The sequence below is a fragment of the Myotis lucifugus genome, unplaced genomic scaffold (assembly GCF_000147115.1).
Source record: "Myotis lucifugus unplaced genomic scaffold, Myoluc2.0 scaffold_65, whole genome shotgun sequence".
Classification (NCBI taxonomy): domain Eukaryota; kingdom Metazoa; phylum Chordata; class Mammalia; order Chiroptera; family Vespertilionidae; genus Myotis; species Myotis lucifugus.
The window spans coordinates 2,803,296-2,826,673 of NW_005871113.1; the positions used below are offsets into that span (position 1 = coordinate 2,803,296).

At 41.1% G+C, this 23,378-nt stretch overlaps 1 protein-coding gene across 2 annotated transcripts in view; it reads right to left on the reverse strand.

Annotated features, from left to right (window-relative positions):
- Positions 1 to 23,078, reverse strand: part of CENPF (centromere protein F) — a 47,417-nt gene extending 24,339 nt beyond the window's left edge. Inside the window, exons 1-11 of one of the 2 annotated variants that reach the window (XM_006089874.3) lie at positions 22,960 to 23,078; positions 20,358 to 20,559; positions 19,409 to 19,605; positions 17,242 to 17,363; positions 16,307 to 16,398; positions 14,536 to 14,827; positions 13,223 to 13,425; positions 9,581 to 9,706; positions 7,347 to 7,475; positions 6,033 to 6,155; positions 554 to 689 (exon numbers count right to left, since the gene is read on the reverse strand). In XM_006089874.3, the coding sequence (XP_006089936.1) occupies positions 554 to 689; positions 6,033 to 6,155; positions 7,347 to 7,475; positions 9,581 to 9,706; positions 13,223 to 13,425; positions 14,536 to 14,827; positions 16,307 to 16,398; positions 17,242 to 17,363; positions 19,409 to 19,605; positions 20,358 to 20,519 (1,582 nt within the window). In that variant the 5' untranslated portion in view covers positions 20,520 to 20,559; positions 22,960 to 23,078. Of the gene's footprint in view, positions 1 to 553; positions 690 to 6,032; positions 6,156 to 7,346; positions 7,476 to 9,580; positions 9,707 to 13,222; positions 13,426 to 14,535; positions 14,828 to 16,306; positions 16,399 to 17,241; positions 17,364 to 19,408; positions 19,606 to 20,357; positions 20,560 to 22,959 lie in introns of those variants that run through there. The other variant, XM_023754753.1, reaches the window with a different exon arrangement.
- Positions 23,079 to 23,378: the final 300 nt, after the last annotated feature.

Consider the following 23,378-nt stretch of genomic DNA (forward strand, 5'->3'; position numbering starts at 1 on the left):
TGAAGTAGAAGACATATGGTACACTGATAAATGGGAAACTAGCAGTGGATTCATTTAGTGTGTATAGCATAATTCTGTAGCTCTAAAGTAAGGAAATAAAATCATTCAGTCAAGTTAGCCATCAAAAATCAATGGTCATTAAGGGCTGGGGCACATGCATTTCATAAAGTGATTTTCCATTATGTGGGAAATGGTAATGAGCGAGGAGATGAGCTGTCTGAATGTAACTAACAAACACACTTGAGACAATCAATAGTACTCTCGGGCAATAGACAGCACTGACAATTTACTTTTGTGTGGGAAATATTTACCCCTCTGGTTTCAAAGTGCTGAAAACCAGGCGTTTGGGGACTCAATGTGCTCTAATAAAACAATGTCCAACTATCACTTTGGAAACTAAAAAGTGGACGAGAGAAAACTTTCTCCACATCGAATGCAGACATCTTTCTGGGAGAATATATGGAAAAATGCAAAGTTTCTAATGCTATCCATCCTCTCTCTCTCAGGAATGGTAGCTTAGAGAAATAATTCTAAAACACCAAGTTTTTCTTACCCTTCATTTCTTCTGCAAAATTCTGGCTATGAGTCAAACACTGCTTGGTCTTCTTCAGTTCCTCCTGCAGGTGGCAGACTTCTCTGGCACTTTGCTCAGACTGGCTCTTAAGGAAGCTGTTCTCCTTCTTCATTTCCTAAAGTGCACATTTACTTGGTTATAATCAAAACAAATGCTCAAGCAAACTACGACTCCTGCCTTAGGAAAGGCCCTAATGGAAATGATTGTGTATCTCGCTAGGGGAGGAATCACACGTTCCCTTTGAGTGCTTAACAAAGTTAGACATTATTGAACCAAATGAGTTTATGAATAGAAGTTAAAACAAATCAAAAAACCTAAATCTGACGATAATCATTTTCCTTCAAAAATATATTTCTTTGAGCTTTCTGGTTGTCCCTAAGCTTGTTAAAGCTTTAGCTCATAAGAAAAATCCTATTTAAAAGATCCTCAAGGACACAAGCTCCAAGTTCTTATCATATCTGAATGTATATCAAACATATTTACAAATACCTGATGTACTAAGGAACAAAAAAATTCACACTACAAATGTTGACTCTACATCTTGAGGTTCACTGTTAAGGGGATGTCTTTATGAGTAAATTACCTTTAATAAGTGTTTATCAAAAAATCTACAATGAACCACATGCTGAAATGAACATTATAAAAGATGTAAATTTAAGTGAGACAGTCTCTGCCCTCAGGGCAAGTAACCCAGTGAGGGAAGATGTGTTACCAGTCACTTAATACACATGGGGATGTGCTAACTGCTAAAGAGAGGTGGCGAGTACTATGGGAAATCGGGCTGAAGCACAAAAGGAAGAATTCATTCTACATAGAGGAAACTGAGCTTTCACAGTAAAAACAGATTCTTTGGGCACCTGATTAAATGAAGCATCCATGTAAATAAAGTAGCAGAGACGCAGATGTAGCCCCATCGTATTATCTAGGGAGACATATTGGGGGGGGAATCTTAAAACCAAGCAATATTTGTATGCCAAAGAAAAGTGCTATTGCTTATTAACCACATAAGACACACAATATCACAAATCCTCTATTTCCTCAACTTGTTTTCCAACCTTTAATGATTTTATAGCTGTTAAGTATCTCAGCTTATATGATATGCCACCCTCTGGACCACAAAGAATTGGCATATACTGACAGAATTAAGGGTCTCACATCCTTGGGGGAGGGGGAATTCATAAGGTTAACTTAAAAAAAAAAAAAAAACTTAAAAAATACCCCTCTGAGAAGGAGAAAATACTGAATCTTAAAGAAACAATTAAGACCCAGCCTCCAAAACCCTACTGCACCGTTAGAAAACAGATGGCCCTGGCAGTGCTGTGTTGGAAAGCTGCCTTCAATTATCAGTCTGGTTACTACCAGCAGATGGGTACCGAGGCAGCAAAGCCAAATTCAAGAAGAGGGGGAATCTGGCTAGGAGGAAGTACTTGAAAACTTGCTGGCAGCTGCTGTGTTCATATATATATATGCTCATTTCATCATCAAGATAAGACAGAACCCATTGTAGTTAAACTCCTGTCTTTGTCCTAATCCTGCCTCCCTTCCTTGCTGGCAAATTAAGACATCAATCAGAACTAAAGGGCCGCTCCAACTGATCTCAAGACTGAGGCTGACATTCATACTGGGCAGTGTTCAAGTCTGCAAAGAATGATCATTAAGATACAACAGTGTGCCCTAGCCAGTGTGGCTCAGTTGATCAAGCATCATCCCTTGCACCGGGAGGTTGCCAGTTCGATTCCCAATCAGGGCGCATGCCCGGGTTGCAGGCTGGATCCCCCAGTAGGGGGCATGCAGGAGGCAGCAGATCAATGTTTCTATCTCTCTCTATCCCTCTCACTTCTCTAAAATCAATACATATATATATATGTGTGTGTGTGTGTGTGTGTGTGTTTGAAATGTGTTATTGACTTAAACTAACATCATTAAACTATAGACACTATAATCACCTGTTTGTTCTTCAAACACAGGATAATCATCAAAAGATATCACAAATGTGAAAGGAAAAATACCTTGAAGAACTTTAACAAGTGAATGGAGCATTAGTATTTCTTCCCAAAATCTAACAGCAGTGAGATCTGTGTGATCAGTGCTAAGATCAGCTGTATGATTTCAACATAAGAGAGGAACTAGCATTTACCCACCCGCCTGGGTTGACGTAGCATTTTAATTTACAACCTATAAAATATTTTCTTACCCTAAAAAAATCAATCAAACTAAATGGCATCTACATCTGAAGGTGACAAGAAAGCTGAGAAGACACCATGTGCAAAGCTAAAGCTGGGTGCATCCCAGAGAGGGAGGGGGGCAACTTATGTTTACATGTCTGCTGATCTCCACAGCCTCTGTCCTTAACTGGAGACATTTACAGGAACAGTAAGTGAAACGGAAAGATTAGCATGTCTTTCTCTATTCTGGCATTAGCTCCATAAATATTTGTTTCTAACAAAGAAACGTTCAGCCAATCCTGGGACCCAGCAGGCTTCTAATGCTATGGCTAAGACCAACCCAAGGATTTTTAAAAGCCAGAATTTAGAAAATGAACATCTGAAAATTGAGCTGTAAACTGCCATCCATCAGCAATTAGTTTTCTGCAAGGCTACAGCCACTTAAGACTTGATTGGGTAGCTCATTATCAACAACGAGTTAAGCATACAAGGATACGTTCTCCTAGGCACCTCCTGCATCCTGACATGATGTGCAAAATTGGGCACAAGTCTGAATAAACGCAACAAAAATCCCTATAAACACAAGCCAGCATCTGAGCTCAGCAAGCAATTCCACCCAAATCAACTTCGGTTTAGGAGCAGCAAGGGAAGCATCCTTTCCTAGGGCCAGACAAAACAAATTTCAGTTACTGTGCACTATTTCATGATCCCATCCATGAATGATGCTTAATACGTCCCCTGCTGGGGCGAAGTCTGTATCATGAACAAGGGACGGATGCAAAGGATGTGTTTTTCCCTTCCACCTCATCATTCCTGTCTGCCAGACCAAGCCCCTTAGAGGATCTGGTATAATACAGATCCCGTGCTCAGAAAGGTCCCCAAGCAAGTGTTCCCCCTACCTTGGCTGTCAAATGATGGTACATGATGGCCTAACAGAACGCTATGGGGCTGGCAGCCGATGCTGGATGAGCAGTGTATCTAAACCCTCCATTCACTTTGATACTAAACGTTAACTTTACCCTTGATTGGACCATTAAATCACGTTTCCATTACTGATGCTTTCTCATTGTGAGTGGCATATTAGTTTGCTAAACACGAACAAGGAAAATTTCAGTACAACTGTCACATTATTTCGGCATCCAAAACCTATCGGCGTGCTAAACTTGTTAATACTTATAATTAGATAGAGAAAGAGACTCACAGTGATAGGATAGAACAGGCAAATTTTAAACGTGTAAAATCTCAAATGCACTGTCCCCTGGCTCATCGCTTTCTGTGCCTGTGGGTGACAGCAATCAGGCCATAACAGTTGTGAAGACCAAAGCAATGAGCAGGTGGACTGCAATAATCTACTGAGCACTTATGTACTGGGCAGGGTTTAATTTAATCATCGATTTAGCTTTGAAAAGGAAGGGGTATTATTTGTCCCTATATGCAGATGAAGAAAGTCAGACTCAGAGGAGGAAAGTCACTGTCCCAAGGTCATTCAGCAGGTAGGTGGCAGAAAAGCAATGCAATTTCAGCTCTCGCTCACACTAAAGCCGCCAACATTATACCATTAAGTTATGCACCGCTCTAAGTGGCTAAATCACTTTTCTGATCCCAATCCCAATTCAAAATGCAAGAGCCAGCTAAATGTGAGTTCTTCTCATCTTCAAAAGAAGACACACACATAAATGAAGACAGATACTAAATGAACCCCCTGGCCCTGTGCTAGGCCCTGGCACACAACTGCCCTCACTGGACACAGAGATCGATGACATATTAGTGCAACACGGTGGGCAGTTAGCTCAGTATAGGCGCGTTCACTGTGGACAGCTCCTCAGCTGACACACCAGACCCTGTGGGGTCACCCAAGTCTTCAGAAACACCTGCAAGACAACGCCCAGCCCACAACTGTGCCTCGGCCAAGGAGACTGTTTTAAAAGCGTTTGTGGCCTCTTAACCAGATGACTGCTTTTACAAAACGCTTCCACCAGGCCGCCAGTGGCGTCGCGGGAGAGTTCCTGGCTGAAAGGGGAGCTCACAGAGGGAAGCGTTCGGTGCCAGTCTGCCTGTGGAAATGTTAGCAGAAGCATCTGCTGGTTGGTCCCCACTGGCCAAAAGGCAAACATTTGTTTTGCTGAAACAAAACACTTCCATTTGAAAACGTTCGCTGTTGAAACCATCCTCTGATACGAAGCTTCCACTCCAGTGGCTGGAACTGGGGCCGCCTGTCTCCAGCCGTATTACCCCTCTGAGGCTGGCTGCATGCTCCTGTGCTACTGACAGATGCTCGGATTTTACAACCGTGTTAACTCTCCAAAGCTGGGGGATAAATACCTTTCGACTCTCCTCACCTGCATAAATGACTGCTCTTTACAGAGAATTTCAAAGAGAGAATCTTTGCAATCTAGAAAGTGACTGCAAAATATTTAAAGAATGAGTGGAACAATTTCTTTCCTGTGACATTTGATGGGGAAGAAACTTCTGTTCTGCTGTGCTTCTTTGTAATGATGCCACGCTGATTTATGTCACTATTCAAATTGTCTCAGGCTAGTAAGCGCCCCTAAATGGCTCTTCATTAAGCCCTTTAAAATAAACTCCGGGCCACTAAGTAAATTCAGGGAGAAACCAAATTAAATAAGTATGGAGAAAACCCTATCAGTGGAAGCAACGTCAAGGTAGTTCTATACTCACACCACTGGGGAAATCATCCAGCATTGTGCACAAAAGCACGAATCTACGAAAACACTGTCAACCATGCTCAACACTGAACCTAATGCTGACTTTTGAAGCCAGAGTAACATAATTTACAATTACTTGATGTTTTCACAAGAATTTGAAATCTAGGAACTCTTCATCTGTCATTACTCTGCTCATTTAAATCATTGACTTTCCACCAGGTTTTTAATATTTGATGATTCAAAAGCCAACCCTTGGAAAAGGGATTTCAATTTACCCCTTCACCAATTTTGTTTCTTTCCATTTCGAAAAACCCTCGTTTTCTTCTATTCTTCACCTCCCAAAAGGTCTAAAACAATCTTTCAAAAAAAAAGAGTAGTATATGTCCTTAGTACAAGTCAAGTTTTCCTAGAAATGCTACATGCATATTAGAAATTATATCAGAATAGAAAGTGAAAAAAAAAGCACTATGTTCTGTGACATAGGTTATATACAAAATACATCGTCATACTTCTGGCAAATAAAATAGACAATGAAATGATCATGATAAGCTACTGAAAATCGGTGTAGCAATTCCCAGCACATCCGGAACGGAAGTTGGCAGACACTTGTCTCTGCTCCTCACTCACCTCACAGCTCCTCCTCAGCTCATTCTCCTTGCTCTGACTTGCCTGTAACGCCTGCTCGGTTCGGCAGGCATTCTGCTTAAATTCTTCCAATTTGTTTTCTAGCTGGTTCTTTACTGATGTGACCTACAAAGAGAAAATAAGGTCAGGGTTCAGTTTCCTGTTCTTTACTTCCTTAATAGTCATTTCTTCTCCAATAATAAGAAAGTCATGGAATAAAAGAATTGATGCCATCCATGTTGGCCAAGACCCTCACTCTGAGAGAGACTGAGGAGATCTGAGCAGAGTGACATCAGGTTAATAGACTCACTCTGGCCGCTGGTTGTAAACAGTCTGAGGAAGAAGTGGGGGGCACGGAGACAGTTAGGAGGCTAGAACAGTAATCCAGGAGGGAGACGATGTGGTCTTAGACCAGCACCGAAAATAGCAGTCATATTCAATATAAACCACAGACAGACTTTGTAAAGTCAGGTTTCTTCTAAGCAGAGAGGTAAGTAGTACAAGAAGGGTTAGAGAGCACGCCTGATAATGACTTATCATCAAAATTTATTCTATACAGATTTTGTTTTTTAACACACAAAGTTTAAATGCATTCTCTATATAATGTACACACACATACACATACAATCATGCACACAAATATACATATGCAAACACATATACACTGATAAATACACACATGTGTACATGTAAATAAATAAAGGTATAGTCGGCAGAGTTTTAATGGATGACATTGAGGTGTGAGAGAAAAGGAAGACCTGAAGATAACAGAAAGCTTTAGGCCTGAGCAATGTGAAGACCAGAATTGATATTGACTGGGATGAGGTATTTACTGGAGTTCCATTACTAACAAATAAGATGCGTTAGAAATGCGAGTGGCAATGTCAGATACACACCCATGAGTCTCAAGTTGAGAACAGATGTCCAGGCTGGAGATATAAATATGGGAGCCTTCACCACACAGATGAAACACAAAGCCACAACACTGGACATCATTTTTGAAGTGAGTGTTAAGTAAGTAAACTGATTGTAATCTTCAGGGCTTTGACGATTTGAGGGCATAAATTACTTGGGACGGGAACCCAGTGACATGACCAAGAACCAGAATATCAGAGCTCCACAGACTTCCAGATCTAAGAACCCCCCTCATTCACTGTCCTCTTCTCTAAATGAGAGAATCCAGACCCAGACAGGCTCCGTTTGCTCTCCTGTTTGAAAAGAAAAGTGAGGATAGAGCATTTTTTCCCTCCAAGCAGCCTGTGTCAGCTGCGGCACAGAAATAACAGGTACGAGGAAAAGGGGAGAAGGAGCGCCTACTTTGTCCAGCTCAGCCTGCAGGATGTTGTGAGCGTTCTTGGCTTGCTGCAGCTCCTGGGTGAGTTTGACTTTCATCTGAGTGCACTCTTGGTCCAGTGTTTGGAAGGAGCGCTGTTGACGGCACAGCTCCTGAAAAGCAAGAACACATGCATCACACTGCCGATGGTTCCCAGGCAGATACCAGGGTGACACAGGCACCCCACAGGAAATGCCAGAGACAACAGGGAGCCTAGAGGACCATCCACTTGATGATGAACATAATCAGCCAGAGCATGGTCCTGCTATTCAAATCCAGGTCTCCGAGGTCCTGGGAAGGAGCCCGCCAGTTGACCACATGGAAGCTAGCCTGTGTCCACCTCATTTCCACTCTTAAGTCAATCATCTGTGCTGAAAGATCCAGGGGCAAAAGAGAGGAGAGCTGAGCTTCAACCATCACAACTGAGCTGAGAAATCAAAGGCACTCAAAAATGGGGTTTAAAATTTCAAATACCATCCACCACTTATAATTGAGAATGACACAAAGTATATGTCACCAGTGAACTTGGATAACCAGGTAGACACCAGAGTAACATTTGCAGGTCACTTTTTTATATGTATGTGTGCTTGTGTTTTGTTTGTTTGTTTTTTTGGGGGGGTTCTCCCTATCACCCCACTATTACACCAGGGATTGCCAGCTTTGACATTACTCATATTCTGGGCTGGGGACAATGCTTTATCTAAGGGACTGTCACAAATTACAGGGTGTTTACCAGCAGGCCTGGCTCCTAGCCACTAAATGCTGGTAGTGGCCCCCAACTCCTCCACCCAGTTGTGACAATAAAAAATGTCCCCAGAGCCCTAACCGGTTTGGCTCAGTGGATAGAGCATCGGCCTGCAGACTCAAGGATCCCAGGTTCGATTCCGGTCAAGGGCATGTACCTTGGTTGCGGGCACATCCCCAGTGGGGAGTGTGCAGGAGGCAGCTGACCGATGTTTCTCTCTCATCGATGTTTCTAACTCTCTATCCCTCTCCTTTCCTCTCTGTAAAAAAAAATCAATAAAATATATATATTTTTAAAAATGTCCCCAGATATTGCTAAATATCCCCTGGGAAGGGGAAAATAATCCCCCCCTGGTTGAAAACCACCGTTCTAGACTATAAAACCCATGGTCTTAATCACCCCGTTCACCCAGAACTAGCAAAGCACCTGGTATCTTATTTGGTCAATAAATAATAGACACAATATTTAAATACTTGTTTTATCAGGGGATCACTTTGTAAGTTTTAAAAATGTCTTAACACTATGCTGTACACCTGAAACTAATAGAATACTGAACATCAACTGAAATAAAACATTAACTTAGCCCTAGCTGGTTTGGCTCAGTGGATAGTGTCGGCCTGTGGACTAAAGAGTCCCAGATTCGATTCCGGTCAAGGACACATGCCCGGGGTTTCCGGCTTGATCCGAAGTAGGGGGCGTGCAGGAGGCAGCCAATCAATGATACTCTTTAATCATTGATGTTTCTATCTCTCTCTCCCTCTTCCTTCCTCTCTGAAATCAATAAAAATATATTTTAAAAAACTAAATTTAAAAAATATTTAAATATACAATTGGTTATAATTTCCCCAGGAGGCGCAATTACTTCCTTCTGGGTAACTGTCTCTATCATGCCTGCTGTATACAGTAGTTCTGGTGAGATAAACAATAAAGGAATAAACAATTTAATCAATGTATGAGGCGGTGTCTGACCAAGATGAGCTCCAGTCTGCAGTCACTCCTATTGGAAGTCTGCAGACCCTCAATCCGTATGACACACACACTTCCCGGCTAACTCGCCTCACATTGGCAGCTGTACTTACAGAAGGGCATCCTCAGCTCTAACTTGCCTGCCAAAGCCTTTCCCCACTTCATCAGCTACTGTTCTAATGTATTTGCCAACCCACAGGCTTTACAAACAGCCAGAGATTGTAATTTAATTTCTTTCACAACGGAGAGTGTTTGAAAAAAGAATATGACCCTTTCCTACTCAGAATAATAATCTCAAACTAATCTGAAAATATGGATACAAAAGAACATTTCTGACTACTGAGTTCCTTCTCTGATCAAAAACTGAAAGACTAAAGGAAAATACAGCGACCTTTTTCCCTCCAAGAGCATTTCCCTAGTAGAACATCCAAAGGATGACAAATGGCTCTTTTCCAATGAGGGAACTGTGACATCCCGACAAACTCCTAATGAATCTATCCACCTTACCTCTTGAAACTCCTTCTCTTTTTCTTTGAGTTTCTGTTCCAGAGAACATCTGGCACTTTCTGCATTTTGTCGCTGGCAACTCAAATCTTCAGTCAATTTTTTCAGTTTTTGTTCCAATGCGGTACACTAACAACAAATAAAAATGTGCAATACAAAACTATTCAAGGAAAGAATATTTTGAACTTTAGAAAAATTAGTACCAAGTTTAACATTGTGCTTTGACATTTATATTTCATAAAAAGTTGGGCTTAAAACTATTAGCCATATACCAAAAGCACTATAATTATTTTAGGACACAGAAAATTTACGTTTGGGAAATAGTAGCAAGGATGTAAAGCCTTTGACCATTTAATACTTCATCATTTACACTATGACCTACGAACCAGGAGGTCAAGGTTCCATTCCTGGTGAGAGCACATGCCTGGGCTGTGGACTTGATCCCCAGTGTGGGGCATGCAGGAGGCAGCCCATCAATGATTCTCTCTCATCATTCTATCCCTTTCCCTTCTTCTCTGAAATCAATAAAAATATATTTTTAAAAATTAATACATTGCCTTGGACCTTCAGACACCTTTGTCATTATCCTAACTGTTCTTGAATTTTTGAATCCCCAAGAAAAAGTATTATAGAAATTATTTATAATATGAATTCAATACTTATTGCAAACCTACTATATGTCAAGCCTTGTGCTAGATACTGGAGATACAGGAGTAAACAATTCAGATAAAAATCACTGCCCACATGGTCCAAAATGTTGATGGTTGACAATCATGGGAAAACCCCCCACACTTGGCAGGCATTGTAGATGACTGAACCCTTGGCGCCCTCTGCTGGCCCTCCTTCAATCTGCAACTCATTCCATTAAAGGTTCTCAGAAGCAATAATTTTTTCTTACTAGAAACAGTAGGTTAAAAAAGAGCTTTCATGAGATATTTATATTTTATGTAAAAATTTTTGAATGACATTCTCATGCACAGTCCATGTAAAAGTAGCTTACCACTAGATGTCATGAATGTTCCATAATATTCTAAAATAGTGTCCAGAGCTCAAGTCCATGAAAATATGCAGCACATGACCCTGGCACTCAGCGCTCTGGGCCTGTGTTTCATCTCTAAAATGTGGGTGCTCAACTCCGGGTTTGCTGCGAGCCCCAACACTTTGTTTCTACATGATTTCAACAGCTTTATATGCCACACGGTTCACAAATACTTGGAAAAGAAGCAAACTAGAAACAGCGTATGTTCACTAAAGAACATGATATTGATCTTGATTAATTAGCTCCATTTTATTTAATAGGTAATTCTAAGGGAAGAGCATAAACAATGCATAATTTGATTTCAGCTACGTATCTGACAAGGTTATATTGTCCTTAGAGGCAAGCCAGAGAGGTAGACTGAATTTTCAGTCAGGTGGATTGTAGCTCACAGGAAAATGGAATTCAGAAAGCATGGAACAAACAATTCTTAAGAACCCAGAGCGACGACTAATAGAAAGAAAGCCAGAACTGTGTCCTCAGTTTTCAATCATGACCTGGTAGAAGACACTATATCAGATGTATCGGATGGAATGAAGATTCAGTGATCTTATCACACGAAAACCAACAGCACATAATGTGAAAGGGTAAGTATAATTCTTCTATATGGGAAGGCCTGAGCTGGCAGAAAAGCAACTGAAAATGAGCTTAATTGACAAAGAACTCTATGCAACAAAGATTATTACAAATATTAATATAATTCACATGTGCCAAGTACTATGCTAAAGCCTTTATGAAAATTACTTCAATAATAACAACAACCCTATGGCACAGGCATTTTTAACACCGTTTTATTGATTAGACAACTGGGCTCAGAAGTTAATTAAATAGCCCCAAAAGCAATACAATTGAGATGTGGCAAGGCCAGAACTCAAATCCAAGTCTTTCTAACTTAAAAAACCAACTCAGACTGCACAAGGAGAATACATATAAGGATCAAGGCAGGCTATGGTCCCATTGACCCTCCACTTTACCTTCATAGATGTAATCAATATTTATCAAGAATTTCTCTGTGCAAGGCCCTGCACTTGGAGAGTATCTAAAAATGAACCTAGACTACCATTTCCAAGAAGACAGAACAGATGTAGACTTCCCTATTTTTCCCATCAAGAACTAAAAACCCTGTATAGTAAAACAGACATAAGAACACTCTAAAAGGAGATTAGACTGATTGACTGGGGACCTTGGGACCCAAGGGAAAAAAAATGTTGGTGCTGAGAGAAAATAACTTCAGTCAACCCAGAATCCTATACCCTGAGGCTGTATTTTCCAGGAATGAGGAGGAAACCAAGACATCCTCAGAGAAAGGCAGAGTAAAACAACCCATAGCCAACAGACCAACGTTAAAAAAATGGTTTTAAAAAGTTGTCTAAACAAAAAGGAAATGGTGAAAGGAACCAGAAAAGAAGAGGAAGGAAAGCAAGCCTAAAAAATAGGCTTTCTTTCTCTTTAGTTTTCTAAGTTATTTGACAGTTTAAGGAAAAAAAATATTTTTTTATTAATCCTCACCCAAGAATTTTTTTTTTTTTTTTTTTTTTTTTTTGAGAGTGGACGGGAAGTAGGGAAGACAGAGAGAGAAACATCCCTGTGACCAGGCCAGGGATGGAGCCTACAAACAAGGTACCTAACCGGGAATCTAACTGGAGACCTTTCAGACTGAGTGCTGGCACTCTATCCACTGAGCCAAACCAGCTAGGGCTGAAGCAAAAATTATAACAGTGATGGTCAGATATGGTTCTAAATATATGTAGAGAAAACACTTAAAATTATATAAAAGTGGGGCGAGATAAAAGGATGAAAAGAGGAGCATGTCAAGAGTATTCCAAGAGGAGAGTATGCGAAGCAGAAAGACACTGAGCCCAGGTAAAGATTACGTCCAGGAGACATCAAATAAGTCCAGTGGTTCTAGAAGATAATTCATTTTTCTCTACATTCGTCCCCATATACCACACTACCTGTGATTTCTATATTGAGGTTACATCACCCATTAGGATGAAGCTCCACAGGACAATGATTTTTGTCTAATTCCGCACTGCTCCATCCCCAAGTCTAGAACAATGGCTGACATAGGTAGGCAGTCTATAAATACCTGTCAAATGAGTCAGTGAATGAGTGAATAACAGAAGACTAGAGAGATAGGTTGGGGCCAAAGCAACACCCCCACACACCACCACCAAAAAAAACCAAAAGCAACCCTCAAACAGGCCTTAATTGGAGCTTTAGGAGTAAATGGATACTGGATCCCAATAGATCAATTACATTCTATCATAATTCCTAAATGTCATTCAAAGCTCCATTACTTGAAGTCTCTTATATGGGCCGGGAACTGTGGGAGGTATTGTGCATACATAATCTTTATTCTTCACCCTCTGAGATGTGAGAGAGAAGTAACTGGCTCAAGTCCCTCGGCGGGGAAAACGGGCAGTCCAGAACTGAGCCCTGATATACCCAACTCTAAAGAACTTACTAGTTCAAGGGCATGATACTGCCTGGAATTTATTAATAAGGTTCATTTTATCATTTATTTCATAATTTAAGTGTGAAGTACGCTTCCCAAATAATTGCATAAAAAGTGGAGATTTTTCAGTAACTCATGAACAGTCACGTACCTTTGCGGAGGCTTGGTCATACTGTGCTGATGTTCTCACCAGTTCATCCCTACTTTTATTCAAAACTTTCTCCTTTTCATTTAATTCCACCTTTGCTTTCTCCAGTTGGAGCTGTAGTTCTTGCCATTTATTCACTTGGCCTTTCATTTCTTTTTCTTGTCCTTGTAGACGCAGTTCCAACTCACCAATCTTGCCCCTTAGCTCTTAAATCACAAACAAAACCCATACTTCAATTAACATATACTTTTCACAAAAAACTTACAACTCAATTCAGAATTTATGTCACTCTGCTCTGAAATCTTCGGTGAGACAAACACAAGTCAATTCACATTAAACACAGAAGCTACTTTCATTGGATTTAATTTCAGTGGTTAGTCTCTATTATTACGTATATTAAATAACTTACAGAAAGCAGGAGAAACAAATTTTCTTCTTATCAGAGAAACCTGGGGTAGAAAATGCTTTTCTAAAATCGTGAATATTACCTGATCGAGGCTGCAAAAAGTGCATCACATATAACACCCTTACTTAAATTACCACTTGGTTTTACACACTGGCAGACTAATATGTGTTCTGTGCCCATTTCAATGCAAGTAAGTGATAAACAGTGAAAAATTCACCCTCCCATATCCTGGGGTAGCTTTACCTCCACTAAAGATCAAGACAGTGTGAGCCTCCTCTACCGCCAAAAGTAACAATAATTTTTTCTCATTTTCCCCCCACATACACACACTATTGGTTCCAATGGCACTGGCAGTGTGACAGCTCTCACCAGTGAACAGTGACGGTGATTTTCAATATATCATAGCCCTGGAAATTATCGTAGTCTGCAGAGAAGATTCCAAAGCACCACCTGGTACCCTTGGCTGTCAGCTGCAGCGTGGGGCAGCAGCCAAGGTTACAGGTTTGCTCCCATATGGACAAGCTGGCAGCACAGAGCAAAGCTGTTCTGCAGACACATGCCACACCTCTGGCCCAAACCGGCCAGAACACAGGCTGTTCCATGGGGCACAAAGGAGCCAGATGAGAAGCGTGGGGAGTGTCGACCAACCTACTCACCCGGCTTCTGGAAAGACAATCAAAGCCATTCGTCCTACTTCTGAAGGCTTCAGGGGCCCAGCTTTTTAGTACAAATCAAGATACACTCCAAAACTGTGATATCTTTTCTCATTATCGAAAAGACAGTATTTAACATCATCAGACTGGGATGCTCACCACTGATGTGTCTAACAAAACACATCGGCACTTTCTAAGACCAAAAATGCCTGGAATCACCTCTAAAATTATCTCAGGAAAATTTAAACTTAGTTTACCTTGATTCTGGGCTTTTAATTGATCCAAAAGATGAGAATTGCTAGAATTATCACAGAAGCTGCTGTTAGCATCTCTTTTCCCTGCTTGCAAAGTTGATCTACTCGGAGTCACCTCTTGTTCCCCAGAGAAGTGAGATGCAGAGAAATCTCTCCTACTCGGAGTCTGTAGAACACTAGAAGAAAGACGACTTGGGGTCTTTTCTTGTTGCCATGAGAACACAGACGACGAGGCCTGGTGTCGGGCAATGTCCCGGTGATTCATGGTGTTTTGTGGAATAGCCTGGCTCGCTTTCTGTTAAGATAGAAACTCTTTAGAGCCCTTTAGAAATCAATATTCAAGACTACTTATTTTCAAATAGAACATAAAGTCATGCCAAGAGGTTAGCATCTCCATTAGGTACCAAGAAAGAACATTCATCAAGTCAAGGGAACCATTAAGCTCCAATACCCAGTGAGATTTTCTAAAGGTCAGACCAGCACTGAAGGGTTAAGCCAGTGCTACTGAGGCCCATTCTATTTCACATGAGCTCAGTTTTCGTACTTAGCTTACATCCTTCAAATACTCCATTAAACACGTGAGTATTCACTGCAATTTTGAATTCTGAAATTTGATTTTTTCCCCCTGTCCTTGATCATACCTGCTCCCCCTACCCCCTCAGTAGCCTTACACAAAGAGAATGAAAATTAACCTAAAAAACTTTCAAGACTCTCACTTTCCACCATACCACTCCCCCGAAAATGTCCAAAAGATATTTTATGTTCTACAATAGGCATCTATGGATTTTCCTAATGCTTTGGATTTTTTTGTCTTCTTGCAGCCCCCACTCTGACAATTAAAGACATGGCTGTAGATGCTACATTTCATTTTTTATAGCAAGTGCTTTTCTTGTCACAGGGAGAGGTTTAATGTTTATGGAGACTCCCACTCCACAGAATAGCTGGGAATCAGGGGCAGAATTGATAACAATGACTGAACTAGATAACGAAGCATATGATATTTCTAGGATAAACCATAGGATTAGTAATAATTATTCATCTTCATAAGCAATGCTGTTGTCACAAATGAAAATTCTGGTGACTCCAAAACAAGGGTTAAAGGCACAAAAAGAATTAAAATTGTTAAATCTCTATTAAGAACTTTTGATCCTCAATATTAAGATATCTACTTATAAATTTGTCATTCAACTATCTGCAAAACTGTGGTATCTTATCCAGTTCTTATGTTTAGCAGAATTACAATACACTATTAAGTGCCAAAATGTACTTTTTAAAATGAAGTTTAAAACCCTTGCCAGCAACTTACTTAAAAAAATGGGGGAGATATTGAAAACATTCTCCTCTGAAATAAACATTTCATAAATAAGTATCCTCAACCCCAGGACCCTGGCAGCAATCACCACAGTCCTTCAGAGGAACCGAATATGAAGCCATTTCCTCCAGGTGACAACGTAGTGTCGGAAGAACTAGTCCTACCCTCTCCAAACATGACTCTTATCATTAGACCTTAATAGGGAAATAAACATACTGCTAGTTTCCATGGCATTTGGTGAACATTTAACATTTAGAGATAATGCAATCTTCCACTCTATTTTATTCACTCTTTACTATTTTTAAATTAAGAACTATCATAACCAGTGAGCCAGGAACTTTATTTTCTTGGTGTAAGAAAAATGTACCAGCTCTACACGAAGCAGATTTTTCTAATCTTGTTCTCTAGCCTGTATCAAAGTACTTTCTTAACGGCATACTCTAAGGCCCATACTTGACTTACTTTTGCCTGCAAGGCTTTCACTTCTGCCTCTAATCTTTTTCGTTCTTCAACTTCTTTATTATATTTTTCTTTTAGATCTTCATATTTGGAACCTAAACACAGACAAGGAGATAACAGTTTTATTTTGATCATTGATTCCGTGAAGGAATTCTCAGATCAATAATGAATGTAATAGATAGCTGAGAAATGACTACCTTAATACACCAGAAAGAACATTTCAGTTCTGGCAACAGATACTGAACAAATTACTCAAGTATCAAAATCCATGGAAACACAGGTGCTTTGAATATTCTGGAACTGAATTACTTTTGAAACACACCATAGAAGGATAAAGTGAAAAGTGTAAGCCAGTCAACAAATCTGCTACCTGAGTGTGTTTCTGCAGAAATTTAGAAGCTAGCAATAGTGGACATTGAGGTCATTATATTCCCTGAAAATGGGAGCTTCCTTTAAAGCTTCCCTATAATTAATGCTAACAACTTGGTGGAATTCCTATGTTAGCAAAAAAAAAATTTTTAAGCCCTGGCCAGTGTGGCTCAGTTGGGTTGGAGCATTGTCTTGCACACCGAAAGGTGGCAGGTTCGATTCCCTTTCAGGGCACATACCTGGGTTGTGGGTTTGATCCCTGGTCAGGGCATACGGGAGGCAACCGATTGATGTTTCCCTCTCTCACATCAATGTTTCTCTCGCTCAAATAAATAAAAGGCATATCCTCGGGTGAAGAAAAAGAAATGTTTAAGTAAAAAGCATAAAGACTTATTAACCTAATGTCTCAATATAGTTCAACAGATAAACAAATGTATGTTATAGCAAGTAGTTGCATTTTTTTTTAATGCCCAGATAAAAGTTTAATTCAAAGTTGAATTAATTCATTTCTTTGGCAGAATTGAAATCTCAATAAAAGAACTATTTATAGGAGGGGAAAAAATCCTTACCACTATAATACTGGCTTGGCGTTAGTGGAGTTGTGAATATTTTTTGTGGTGTATTGCATGGATTCAGAGAGACATCTGCAGACTGTGCAGCTTGCTGGCTTCTTTCAAGTTCAGATTTACACCTGTTAGAAAAGGACCCAAGAGGATGCCAAATCAGAGTGAAAGCTACAGAATGCCAACACCACACATTCCCAGAGAACAATAACCTGACAAAACCCACCCTAAGAATTCTAACCTCTTCATTTACCCAACAGACATTTAATTAAACTGGCTTATGTGACAGACACACACACTCAGTCTAGTCAGGGAAACAGAAATATAAACCAATAAATACAATGTCATAAAGGCTATACAGAAGATCTGTAATACCCACTAGATAGTACAAGCAAGAACTGGGAGGCTGGGGATATATTCCAAGTAAATTTTACATTTGAAGTCACAGGGATATAAAGAACCCAGAATTTCAGAAACAGAGAAAACTGGTATCCCTGAAGCTTGGGCTGAAATCACAAAACTGGATGGCATATGTTATCCAGACATGACAAAAGCATAGATGTGATATATGGACCATGTGCTTTATGGTATTTTTAAGACAGATATAAAAATCAAGTTAACATAATGCATAAACATATGACTGAAAACAGTTACAAAGAAATGGGGAAAGTAAGCTATATATTGTATATATGTACAAAGTCTCCCGACCACTTCAGTTCTGAGCGACTTTCAGAATCAAGCAACCTAAGTTAAAAGAGGATTCAATTCTCGCAAGTCTCTAATGTCGCTGATTTTCACTTAACACAGAAATATAATGAACATCCTATGAGGATGGCTAGCAATGTGCACCATTCTTTTTGCCATGGGCGTGAATAAGCAGAGGGTGAAGAAAGTACCTCGGTGCCCTAGCTCCCCCAGCCCTAACTTCAACCTGGGAAGAAGCAATGTAAGAGCAGGAAATGACTGCTCAGCAAATCAGATCTCAGATTTGTACTCTCAGTAGGTAGAACAGTACTGTTCAAAAGAAATGTTCCATTCACATAAAAAAAAGTAACAAGAAATAAGTGGATTTCATCTCAATATTTAACTAGATGTTTTCTAGACTGTCATTTCAACTTGTAATCAATAAATTATTAATAAGGTATTTTTTTACTAAATCTGCAGAACCTGGAGCACATCTCAGTTTTTAATAGCCACATTTCAAGAGCTCAACAGCCACATGTAGCAGTGGCTACCATATTGGACAGTGGAGGTGTATCTACAGACTACCTAACATGTCAAAGGCTGGTGATTCCAGAGGTGAATTTTGAAAAACCTTGAAAAATCGGTGTTTCTTTTCTCTCAAATTCACATCTTACCCCCTTTTCCCTATCCTTTCGTTAAAAACAGAAAGTTTATTTTAAATATTAAATAAAAGTATACCCTATTATTTTTATAAACCTTTGTTTCTCCATTTTCTTAGGGAGAAAACACAAACCATCATCACCACCAAAAAAAGCACTCAATGAGGATGTTTCCTGTTAAGTTTAACTGCACAAGATTGCCAATAGTCAACAGTTTTCGATCAACCTTTCAAATGGTTCAACCTAACATGTTCGAGATGTTCCTGAAACATCTGTAGATATTGATGGAGAAATTAAGTTCCTGCCCTGCACTTGAAGGTTACCAGTAAGAATTTAAACACTATACTCAGTAGTTCTTGTAGTCTAGTTTTTATACTCTTAACAGTTTCTAGACTATAGAAAACTATACTCTTAATAGTTGTTATAGTCCAGACAGCATGCCTCAGTGGTTGAACATCGACCTATGAACCAGGTCAAGGTTCAATTTCCAGTCAGTGCACTGTTTGGTTGCACACTAGACTTGATCCCCAATGGGGATGTGCAGAAGATGGCCGATCAATGATTCTCTCTCATCATTGATGTTTCTCTCTCCCCCTCCCTTCCTCTTTGAAATCAATAAAAAAATATATTTTTAAATGAAATGAGCAACCATTTAATGAATCTATATAGTACTGAGCTATGCAATGATAGGCCTGAAGTATATAAGAATCAATTTTCCTGAGATCATGGTTTTTTCACACTGGGAAAAATAATTGCATCCCTAAAGGAAAAGAGAAACGCATTTGATGAATACACACAGACATCTATATAAATACCATTTTAAAAATTACCTTTTAAGTTCCTGTTCCAGTTTCTCTATTTGTTTCTTGCTTGAACTCAGCTGTCCCTCTTGGAAATTCATTTGTGACTCCTTGACTTGAAGTTCGTGAGAAATCTTCTGCTTAGCCTTCTCCAGGTTTTCACAGATCTCCATCAAGCTTTGATTCTCCCTTTTCAGGTTTGTGCCCTCTGTTTTTTCATTCTCAACCTAACGGGGATTATTTAAAAGGAAAGAGGTCTCTTACTTTGTGAACTTGCCAGGTATGATTTGTAAATCGGAGCTTAACACTGACGACTAATTTTCTGAGACAGGGTTGTAATAATCCAGTGGCAATGCTTGATGAATGCAGATATTTAAATGACCTCCCTTTAAGCCTCTAGAAAGAAAAGTCCTACAAAGTCATGCATTACCTTTGGTCAGGGCTACACGTTCCCTTCCTAGAAAAGCTTTAGTATGCTTTCAAGAATTAAAACAAAAAAATAAGCCCTAAACATCTTCCTTGGCAACTCATTTTCAAATCTGACTGCTAAAATCCGTTATTGCAAGAAACTGGAAAATTATCCCACTGTCAAAAACATTTTAGAAGCAGTAACTGTATCACCACTTTGCTGGTTAGTGAAGAGATAAGAAAGAAAGACTGTTTACGTTTTCATTTACTAGCCCTGAAGAGACAGGTCTGGGAATATCACGTTGAAAAGCCCACTCTCAAAAAGTGGTTGTTATTTGGATCACAAAGTGTTCTATCCTGTCCCCCCTAAATATAAGCAGGTAAGCAGAAACGAGGACAGAGGATGGAGAAAAATGAGGTAATTGAAATTAAAATGATTCTAAAAAGGAGAGGGGTCATTACCACCTAAAGATATAGCAAAATCATTTTGCTCAAAATCGAACAGGCCAAGATGAAACAATGCACCCACAGAACCAGTGCACAGCTGTAAACACCAGCGTTTCAGGGGTACCTTCTGCTTTTGTTTCTGCAACGCAGCCTCCAGAGTTTCCAGCTGAAACTGCCTTTGCTGCCTCTCTTTCTTCAGCTTGTCCAGCTGCCCTTCGAGCTCTTGGATTTTCTGAAGAGCTCTTGTGGGCAGGCCTTCTTTCCATTCTTCCAAAGCCCAGCTCATTTTGACTCCTTTCTTTGTTATTCAAACATCTGTAAGTAAACTGAAGGGAAGAACCGGACTGTTGATCTAAGTATAGAGAGGGAAAGGACACTTAAAGTCTCAGAGATGAATGAATCTACAGAACCACTTCTAAGAATCAAGTCTGAAAACTTCTCACTGCAAAAGATGACAAAGCATAACATCTGTCTTCCCCGTCCTCTGAACGGTGATCACCAATAAGCCTGATTGTGAAGTACGTAATAGGTTTGTTTGGCATCCCCTTGCTTTCTGTTTTTATTTCTCCTTTTTGGCTTCTTAGATTGCTACCTGCTTCCTACTGCTGTTTGTTTCCATTATATAAAATATGAATATTTTGCCATAATGTTTTGGGTGAAGTGGGTCCTATAAGCAAATAAAATACACAAGTTATTTTGTAAATGCTCTCCCCCCGACCCCTCTTCATGCCCTCAATTCCCACTGCCTTTGTCCCTCTTCCCCTGGGAGATCCACAACCTGGTCATAGTTTCTCATGACACAGGTACCCCTCTCACCTTCCCAGTTCTCATCTGTTGAATTAATGCATGAGTGGCAAAGCTATTACTTCACATTAGTACTAGAACTAATATGCAGTCAAGTCATGCTGCAGACAGACCTTGACCAGGAAACAGTGACCTTGGGCATGTCATTTAACTTGCTCTGTGCAGAGGTTTTCTCCTTTGCAAAAAAGAGATAATAATGATGGCAACTTCCTACAGCCTTAGAACACTTTCACATTTCTGTATTTCAGCTTATGGTACCAAAAGGGAAGTGGCCTACCTCCTTCTCAGCCAAATCTTAGGACATTTAAATCAGCTGGGAAAAAAGCATGATAACTGTTCTTTATTCATCAGTCTTTAGTACTTAAGTGAAAGAAAAAAACATTCATTTTCCAGTTATTTTGGCAACAGGTTGAGGATTTTTTACTAAATGAAGCCCAAAACCATTTTAGTGTTTTATTTCAATCGACTGTATCAATGAAATTTTTTTTATCAGAATAACTAATAAATAGTTGATGAAAGTAGTAAGAATGATAAAAAAAAAAGATTATTAAGAGAGAGAAGCAAAGATCTGGGAAAACAATTTAGATATCGTATCACACTTTGGAAAGCGGTGTTTTCTCTGCCTGTTTATTAATTCTTTTGCTTCCAGATGTCAGTTCTTTGAACGCAGCATCTTAAACTCCCCTCCCATTTGCCCAAACAACTCCTGAAGGGAGTCTCAAGCCTCTCCACCAACAAAGGACAATTTACACTGTCCCAATAGGCTTACCCATTCAGGGCCTGGGGTACGGATCCCAGAGGCACACCCTGCGACTGACCTCAACAATTCTGCCCGCCACTGAAATCATACCACCAAGACGCCACAGACATCGCAATATAAAAAGGAGCAATTCAGAAGGATGACAGAGATGAGGTTATGAAATAAGCAAGGAAGGCTGGCATGTCCGATGCTTTTCCAATTCAAAATCTAAGATACAGCTATAAAGGGGTTAAAGCAACTACCAGACCCGGGCTAATTGTGATTAGAGCACACTTCTTCTGATTAAGGCATCAAGAATCTGTACGGGGCCACTGGGGGGGGGGGGGGGTGACAAAAAATATGTAAACCTTAAAAATAAAATGTAGAGGGCAAAGGATGGGGAACGGGGCGGGGGCTTGGTCTAGAAAAGCCCTGCAAGTCAAGGTTCCTGCAAAGAGGATTTACAGGAATAAGGTCCTTGCCAGAAAATGCTCCATCTCAGATATTTGCAGGACACCCTTCATGCCTGAGTCACCCAACCCCGAAAAGTGCCCGAGGAAGCTGACTTGTGACTCATCAGACCCCAGCACTGCAGGCCCGTTGGTACGCCTTCTCTTTATCAGAATCCCGCATTTCCACCGAGAAACCCCAGTTCCCGCCTAGAGTGCCACTGCTGAGCCCGAGAATGCAAACACCTGCTCCTGCAGACCACGCTCCCGGCCGGGACTCACTCCGTCTCTTTCTGGGTCCTCTAACAGAGCAGAGCCCGGAGCAGAAACGCGTCCCCATAAAAAGAAAGGCAACAGGGACGTGCTCTCGCGACTCATCAGCAGCGCACCGCCCGCCGCCGCTCAGGCCAAAACCCACGCTCGCATCTCTCCAGGCCACCAAGGACCCACGTCCGCCTATCAGATGGGAGCCCCTGGCTCCTGTTACAGGAAATGCACGCTCACCTCCAATTCCTTCGCCTCACAGACTTGGAAACTGAGCCCCCGAAGTGCGAGCTCAGGACCGAGCGGGGTCTCGGGACCCTCGTGCGAGCACAGCTTTCCCGGGACCCGATTCTCCAGGCGGGAGGGGGCGGTCTGCTGCCCCTCCGGGGCCCGGGAGCGCAGTCCCACAGGCATCCCCCTCCCCGTCCCCCACGCCCGCCGCGGGGCCGGGACCCACGCAGGACGCTCACCTTACCGGCCGGGAAGGAGAAACATCCCCTCGCAGAGTCGATGCCGGCGGCAGCCTCCGCGGCTCGGAGCCCAGACCCCGATTCAAACTGCCCGCGGCCGCCACCCGTTCACGATTCGCCCACTTCCGGTCGCGACCAAACTCGCTTCCAAAGCTATTGGTCGCTGTAAGCAGCGGTGGACCAATCCGCGTCCGCGCTCTAGGACCGCCGCCTTTGATTGGTCATTTCGGATGGATTTAAAAATCAAGACACCCCCCCCCCCCCCCCCGTGAGGTACTGGCGCTGGAGTTCCAGTGCTTTTTGTTGTTATTGTTGGAAAGGGGGGGCGAGGGGGGCGAGGGGGGCGGGAGGCGGAGCCCACGTGCTTTTGCTGGAGGAAGTTTTGAACCGCTTTTTCCGCAAAAGCCTGAGGACCCGGC